At 51.8% G+C, this 8361-nt stretch overlaps 1 protein-coding gene across 4 annotated transcripts; it reads left to right on the top strand.

Moving 5' to 3' along the window:
* Positions 1–400: 400 nt before the first annotated feature.
* Positions 401–7292, top strand: SERTAD4 (SERTA domain containing 4). Of its 4 annotated transcripts, none has more exons than XM_015857408.3 (4): positions 653–986; positions 1136–1313; positions 1586–1701; positions 4405–7292. In XM_015857408.3, the coding sequence occupies exons 2-4, from the start codon at positions 1151–1153 to the stop codon at positions 5149–5151; spliced, it is 1026 nt and encodes a 341-aa protein (XP_015712894.2). In that variant the 5' UTR covers positions 653–986; positions 1136–1150; the 3' UTR covers positions 5152–7292. The 4 variants fall into 4 exon arrangements, with proteins under 4 accessions (XP_085399139.1, XP_085399137.1, XP_015712894.2 ...); XM_085543014.1 differs by having other exon boundaries at positions 726–1058; XM_085543013.1 differs by lacking the exon at positions 1136–1313 and having other exon boundaries at positions 401–986.
* Positions 7293–8361: the final 1069 nt, after the last annotated feature.

The raw sequence follows: 8361 nt of genomic DNA, 5'->3' as shown, positions 1-8361 counted from the left end.
AATTCATTCTCATAAAACAATCCCACAAAGGGATGCTGAACCCATCAATAGGAGGGATCCTGACCTCCCCCTCGCGCAGCACTGAGCTGCCCCCAGCCCTTATTCCTAGAGGGCGGGTGCCGGGTTTCAGCATCTCCCCGTGGGCAGCTCCGTGCCACAGACTGAGGAGCCCACGGGTGCTTCTAAGGGCAGCAGAACGCTTTGGAACAAGAAACACACAACCCGCCCGGCGGCTCTCAGCAGCTCTCGCCCTGCATTCAGCCAGCGCGGTCAGCCAGCGCTCCTCGTGCCAGCACTCCGTTGGGAATAGAAGGTGCGAGGGGTGCGTGGCCCACGTTGTGCTACCGGAGCTGCCCGTGGGCTTCCCATCCCCGCGTCCGCAGTTCTTTGCCCAGGCGCGGCCCGATGGCGGCAGATGCCGATACTACCTTCCCCCTTCCCCCGCGGTGCGCAACCCGGAGCCGCCCGCGGGGCACCGCCACCTGCGCGGCCCCGTCCCGCCGCGGGGGGCCGAGAGGAGGAGAAGGAGGAGGAGGAGGAGGAGGGGAAGAGCCGCGCCCGGCTCATTGTTCCGCGCTCAGCCCTCGGCCCCGCACGAAGTTCGCTCCGCAGCCGCCCCCGCCCCGCCCCGCCCGGGCCGCCCCCCCCGGGGCCGCCAGCGGCGGCGCGGAGCCACAGCCAATTTGGTGCCTGTGTTTTGCCTGGAGGCAGAGCCAGCGCGGCCCGAGCGGGGAGAGTGGAAACAACTGCCGGAGTCTGTGCTCCTCTCCACCGGGAGGGTGGGAGGAAGGGAGGGAGGGAAAGAGCGAGGGAGGGAAAGAGAGACGGAGGGAGGGAGAGAGGAAGAAAGAAACGCGATCCCCGCCGCTCCGCGCCCTCCCGCACGCCACGACAGGCGCACCAGACCCGCGCCCGTCGGTGCCGGCGCGCCGTGCCAGCTGCGGCGGCGGAGGATGGGCAGCGACTGAGCGGGTCCGCGCCGCCGGGTGAGCGCCGCCGGGGCCGGGCGGGGGCGGCGGGAGGGGAACTCGGGGCGTGCGTCCGTCTGACATCCTACGGTAGGTGCCCGCCGCGGGGTCGGGGCGGCCAGGAGGAGGAGGGGTGCCGGGGCGCTCACCGCGCTGCTTCCTTGCAGGAGCCGGCGCCCGCCATGACCCTGGTGCTGCCCATGCAGCGGCTGGGCCGCCCCAGCGCCGCCGAAGGAACCGCCGACCTCGCCGCCTACCGCGCGCTCTGGGAGCCGCCCGCCTGCGGCCGCCTCGGCCCCGCCGCCCCCGGCCCCGCTCCGGTCGCCGCCGGTTCCCCCGCCGCAGGTAGGCGCCGCCGGGCAGCGGGGAGCGGGGCGGCCCCGCGCAGGTGCGGCCGGGCCGGAGCCGGGGGGGGCCGCGAGTCGCCCCGAGGGGCGGGGGAGAAGCCGCGGGATGCGCGGGGTCCGCGGGGCGGGCGGGCGGAGCGGAGCGTCCGATGGACGATGCTGCGGGGAGACGTGGCGGGGCCGCGGCGAGAGGGGAAACGGAAAGTGTTTTGTTTGGAGAACCTCCGGCAAACCGCATGTCATTTGTCGTGTCTGATTTATTGCCCGCAGGATCGCATTACAGGGGAATTTCAAATCCTGCAGCGGCATCCAAGATCGCATACTTTAAAAGGAAATATGTGGAAGAAGAGGATTTTCACCCGCCGCTCAGCAGCTGCGCGCACAAAGTACGTTTTCCGAGAGCCGCTATTTTTACCCCGCGCACCGCTGGGGCGCTCCTGCAGCCTGAGCAAGGGCAGGTGGCCGGCACTCGCTGCGTGCCCCGAGCTGTGGGCATCGCGTTGCCCGGGCAGCCTTTTAGCCTAAATGCTCAGCTAACTTTTTTCCCCCCCAGATTCTTTTGTTCCTGGGTAGCTCGTCCCACGAGTACAGGAGTAGGGCTGCAATGCCACATGTGGGGAACGGAGCAAATAGGGCCCCGCTTCCCTGCACATCCCACACCTTCCCCTGGGGAGGACACACAGCAGGTTCCCTGTGGGCTGCAGAAGAGCAGAGGGCTCTGCAAGCAGCACTGCGCCTTCCATGGTTAATCCTGTTTATTAGAAAGCCAATAACTCCAAAAGAACAGATTAGTAAGGAAAAGAGTATTTTTTTTTTTCTTTTTTTTTAAACAAAAGCCATCAAGGGAGGGATTACAGCAAACACTTTCCAGGCCGGTGTGTGCCTACACTGAAACCAGACTTTTTGGTGGGAGCTTTGGTGCTGGTGTTGATGAGCTGAGCACAGGGGTGGGGTGCTTGGGGACAGCGCAGGCCTTGGGGCACCCTGAGGCTCTGCACCTAAGGTACCTCAGTGCAGCCATGCACCTAAAGCTTTTCCAGCACCTCTGCTGCATCCCAGAGGCAACCTGAACGGAGCAGGTCCTGCATTGCCCAGTGCCTGCCGGGACAGCATTCAGGGCCTGCTTGAGCCCCATGCTGAAGAGGTACGGGTGGTTCTTCCCACATGCCTCAGGGCAGCTGAAGGAATTTCCAGCTACAGATAGCAGTGGCTGGGAATGAATGTTCAGCTGGAAGGTGGAGCAGAGCACTTGGTTTGCTTCTGGGGAGACGTACACATAGCATGGAGGGTAGTGAAAGATGTCCTCTCCCACGTGTTGCACTGATTTCTCTGTTCTGCCAGCTTTGTTCTTGGGTAGGTTGTTGGGTTCTGTATGATGATGAAGAGGAGGAATGGTTGTTACCTGTTCCCTTCTGGTAGTATAAAGAAATGGTATTTGGACATGGACTTGTTGGAGCGCTTCTGGAGGAGAGCCACAAATACAGTCCAAGGGATGGAACCACCCTTAGGAGGACAGGCTGAGAGCTGGAACTGCTCAGCCTGGAGAAGAGAAGGCTCCAAGGGAGACTTGAGAGCAACCTTTCAGTATCTAAAGTGGGGCTGTAAGAAAGAAGGGGACAGACTCTTTAGCAGGGCTTGCTGCGACAGGACAAGGGGAAATGTTTTCAATCTAAAAGCAGTGAGATTTAGATCAGATATAGGGAAGAATTCTTTTTACAGTCAGGCTGATGAGGCACTTGCACAGGTTGCCAGAGAGGTGGTGGATGTCCCATTCCTGGAGACAATCAAAGTCGGGCTGGGGGGATGCTGATGACATCTGATGGAGCTGTAGGTGCCCCTGTTCAGTGCAGGGGAGTTGGCCTTGATGGTCTTTAAGGATACCTTCCAAATTCCACGATTCTACCATTCTGTGATTCTACTGTAGCACGTTAACCTCTAGGCTTAATGTTTAGAAAATTACTGTCTAACAAAGAAGAGCTTCAGCTGCGAACTTGCTTGGAAACAGGGCCAATTTTTGCTTTTACGAGGTACTGTGCTGCTTCTGAGCCCTGCAGACAGGACTAGGCTGTGGAAAGAGCTGCAGGGCTGGGAGAACTGAATGGATGTGAAAAGCAGCTGTGCTCTGAGCGCTTTCAGTCCTCATAGCTACGACTTCCACTCTGCAAAAATGCTGTAACCATGTGGGAAAGGGAAGAACGAGCGAGCCACAGATGGGGGGGATTTAGAGCAACCTCTCTTTATGCTGTGCTTCTCTCCTCCTACACAAACCAAATTATTACTAAAAATGAAAATTAGTTAATGCTGCGTACAGTAGCGTGTGTTACCCCCTCTCTGTTTTGATTCCCGGGGCAGTGACTGCAGTGTAGAGCAGGGCCCCCCGGGCAGTAACCTGCTCCTGCTGCCAGTGCTCAGAAAGGGAGCCCCGGAGGGACTGCGGCAGGGGGAACCGATCTGTGGGCTCCTGGCCAGGATCCCTGCAAATCCCCGTCCTCTCTTTTGTTTCCTGACCTTGTCCCTGCCTCCCCACATTCCCACCGGTCCCATGGAGTGAGCGGTGTCGTGCACGGGCCAACAGCTGCTCTCCAGATGCTGCAGTGCTTTGAGATGGTTTCTCCCTGCCTCCCTGTGTGTGTTCCTATATGTGAGAGCGGCGAGCGAGGGCTTGGCAAATGGAGACCTCCTCACCGAGGGCCCCTTCCACCGGCTGTGGGTGAAATGTTCTGGCACTCATTGCTGGCCCCATCCTGGAAAGCTTTGCCTCTCCCTGCTGCAAAGAGGCTGTGGGAAGGACCTGTGTCTGGCTTCAGGGCTCAGTGGGAGCCCCACAGGGGATGGGACTGGGTCCATTCACATCAAAGAGCCCCCATCACCAGAGCAAAACAGTATGACAATTTTGTTTTAACCCCAGATGCTGAGAAAAAAACATGTTCCACATGGGTGTGCAGCATGGGAAGCTGATTTTAGTTGCCTGAGGAGGAGAAGGAGAAAGGCAGTGGCACAGAGTGAATACCCTGCTTCGTTTCCTTTCTCTTGCCTGGAACAAAGCCGGTTGACTTCAGTTCTGTATCTTCTCTCCTTTGTATTTTCAGACAATCTCAGTGTTTGAGGAACGGGCCCATATTCTTTACATGTCTTTGGAAAAGCTGAAGTTCATTGACGATCCTGAAGTCTACCTGCGGAGATCCGTCCTCATCAACAATTTAATGAAGCGAATCCATGGAGAAATCATCATGCAGAACAACTGGTGCTTCTCCACGTGCTCCTTCGGGGCTGCCTCGCCACAGGAGTGGTTCGTGCCCCAGGACTGCCCTTACCGAAAGCGTCTTCGGATGGCCAAGGAGGAGTATGAGAAGCTCCACACATGCTGCTTCTATCAAGAGTGCGGTGGTCATTACTTGAATCTTCCCTACTCGGTCAATGCCAGCACAGAAAATACTTCTTCCTCCTCTCCCTCCTCCTCCTCATCCCCCATTTCGTTGCCGAGCTGTTCCCAGCAGGTGGATTATGACATTGGCAGTGCCCCTTCTTACAGGAGTGACGAGCAGATACCTGTAAGCGAAATATTTGTCACTAACACCAGGCCTCATGCTAATCAGGACAAGGCCAAATTCACTGACGAGAAGGGCAGCGACGAACCTGAGCGAGACAGCGAGCCCCTAAACTGTGAACCTGTAAGAGGCACTCATACTTTTGAATGTAAAGGCAAATTTTATGACTATTTTGAGACTGGGTGTAATGACAAGAGTGATGTAAGCGAATCTTGGAAAAAATCCTTGCGGAAAAAGGAATCTTTACCAAGTAATAAAATGTGCTGCAGCAAAGGAAGTAAAATATGAGGCATCTTTCTTGCTCCGTCGAAGCATGTGCGCTTGTCTATCAAATTTGTATTTTGAATGGATTTTTTATAGTTTTCTACAAACGATACAATCACGCCACAAACATTACGCGTAGTTTTAAATGACTGGGGAGCAGATTGCGTAGCACGGTGCTCCGATCTGCATCAGCGGGCTATTTATAAGTGTGGAGACTTCATAAAGAACACAGTTGCGTTGTCACTTAGCGCTGTAGTCTGTGCAGCTATGGTGTAGCTTTTGTTGCTGAAAATACCAATCAGCCAGATGGGGAAAACGTATCGTTGTATACATCGCTGCCCCCAAGAAGTCTGCCATTAATTAAGAAGAACCTCCATTATGTTTACGAAGGAATTAGAAGTCTGGTAAACAAATTGATGCTACCAGCAAAGGCGATGTGCTCCCTTCGACTCAGTGTTTGCTCTGACAAAGGACTGGCTACGGGGACTGGGTTATAAACCGTCCTTACGTGTTGTACTGATACTTCTGAACTCCTGGATTTTGATCTCCTGGATTTGGCGTCTTGTTCAACTGACAAAATGGGACATAGCATAAGGAAATAACCTGTTTGTGGGATCTTAACCAGAAACACAACATGCAGCTCAAGCACTTGCGCGTTGTCACCTTGGCTGTAGTAACTAATGGGGCTTGTTGTACCCCAGGGCAGGTTTTTTTTTTGGTGCCTTACTTTTTGTCTTAATTTTTGCCAGTGTGAAAATTAAGTATGAATCAGTGATACAGCAGGGATTAAACCTAAGCAGAAGAAAAAAAAAAAGCACAGGGTGGATCGACATTATTAGAAACCTTTAACCTTTGAAGTACTGAGTTCAACTTCCTATTCAAACATCTCTGTTCTTCCTTTTTGATGCTCAATTGCTTTTTGATTTGCCATCCTTAGGAAGGGATTTAAGAAACAATAGAGAGATGTCTCTTGTAAACAAGCATTCGATGCTTGAGTGTTTCTATGGCAACTGTCTGTTGCTGGGGCTCTTTTTTTTCCCTCTTCGTATAATGAAGTTCATGAACCAGTGGCATGTTTTATACTTTATTCTGTTTCGCATAATTTCTCTCTTTTAGATTGCAAAAGCATGCGGGAGTTTTATATTACTTTTGCTGTTGATTTGAAGAAAGTCAACAAAAGAAAACGGAAAGCACAATGTTAATTAGTCAATAATGTGGCGATAAACATGATTTTATCTGAATGAATGTAAGGCTTTTAATTTTAAAAAAGAACATTTTGGAGAAATGAGCTGAGGTTTCAGTGGCTGAGGACAACATTTAGTCATCCCTAGGTAGACTGTTCGTAGAACTGTGCTGTTGAAAATGCCCAGAAGACATTACCAGGGTTGGACTGTGCATTGTGAGTCCTACATCTACCAAATTAATTAGTTCCCACAGTCCCCATAACAACTGGCAGGATGTGTTCAGCAAAATAGCCACATCCAAGCCACAGGAGGCTCATAATAGCTGCCTGTTCCCACAGCATCGTGCGTCCAAGTGGCGTCTTCCCTTCTTGGTTCATGTCCAGAGGGCAAGATCCACCTCAGTGCAGAGACCTCTGGGCTATGATTTTTAAGGACAGCATGTACGCCCTGCTGCCACATTTGCAGTCTGGGCAGCTTTCACGAGTGAGTGCAGTGGTGACAGGGCAAATGATCTGTGCTCCCGAGCCAGGTGACCATGGGTGAACATCAAAGACATAGTTCAGTGTTAGCCTTCGTGTTACCACTGTTATCACCTTTGTGTTGGCTGCGTGAGTGCAACCTGACAAGTTTGTAAGGGTCATCGCTGTGAAGAATGAAAGTCTAAATCTCACCTGATTTCTCCAAGAAAAAGCTTTTTTATTAATAATAATAATATTAAATATAGATCTCATTCATACAGTGTATGAGTAGGATCATCATTTAGATGTTTGTCCACAAGGACCAATTTTTTAAAAAAAACAACTGATTTTTCTTGTGTTATACCCAGATAGTCCAGTAACGTCTGCTCTTTTCCAATATTTGATAAACACTTGATGTTTTGAGCTTAAATATTAGATGCTTGTATACTAATGTGTTGTTGTAGTAAAGTGAGATTTCCTTGATATATATTTATTAAAATGACCAAAATTCATTTTAATTTTACATCTCCAATGGCTACTGAATCCTTTCCCTATGCTTCCCTCCCTTGCCCAAGGAAATCCTATTTAATCCAACTGGAGCACTGCTGCAGTGCTGAAGAGGTTATGCTGTGGTTGACATTCACTCCTCTAGTGGAGGCCAGAGTGGAGCTCAGCATCACCAGGTCTCAGAGATCTTTAGGACAGGCTGAAGGTGCACCAGGAAACAATATGCTGCTCTGTGTTTAGCCAAATACTGCCCAAGGCAGAAACTGGCTAACAGTTTGTGGAGGACTGATAGCTTTTTGACCCCAAGAGAAGCTTGGTCTTCAAGAGCAAGTCTGCATATGTAAGGTGTGACAGTTTTTGGGTTGAATTTGCACCAGCTGAAGTGACATGAACTAGGCTCTGTAATAGCTCCTTCAGTTGCAGGCTTGTGTAGAAATTAATTCATCATATCCCTGGGCAGTCCTGCTGAGTGTCATCAAGCTCTGTAAGGGATGAAATGCCTCATTTCAGAAGATCAGCCTGAAGTCAGGTTATCTTTCCGCCTTTTCTAGACTCTGTCTCACAAAAATACCGAATGTGCTGCATTGCACTCAGCACATTAAGTTACCCTGTTTGCTTCAGAAGAGTCAGAGGTACCTTGTGTTAGTAAAGAGAGTTGGAAACACCGCTGTTCAAGTGCCAGAAATGCAGCATCTCTTGACAGGCTTTCTGACTTGGGCTATGCATGGGAAATTGGTAATCACAGTCTGAACCTCTGATTAATCAGCTGAGGCAAGTGTTGGGTCAGCTGTGGGAGCACAGGTGAGAGTAATGTAGCCGTGCTCCAGGAAGGGGTGGAGCTTGACTCCATCTCCTGTAGACCCCATTTAAGGGCTGAGCACCACTAAGGCTGTATCTCTTGCAGATTGCTCCTTGGTGGAGATTGCCTCAGTGGTTCCTAGCAGACCGAAGGCTTCCATACGGGTGAGTTTTTCCTGTAAATAACCTTTTGGGTATTTACAACTATCATCTTTCCATTATTATCACTATACAGGCTAGTAGGGATCTTGTAGCTCAGTTTTGTTTTGATTTATGGCACGTGGAGA

Source organism: Coturnix japonica, chromosome 3 (genome assembly GCF_054131305.1).
Source record: "Coturnix japonica strain WE chromosome 3, WE-NBRP24, whole genome shotgun sequence".
NCBI classification, from domain to species: Eukaryota; Metazoa; Chordata; class Aves; order Galliformes; family Phasianidae; genus Coturnix; species Coturnix japonica.
Note: the sequence above shows the minus strand (reverse complement) of the source record. Positions and strands in the feature narration are given on the sequence as shown.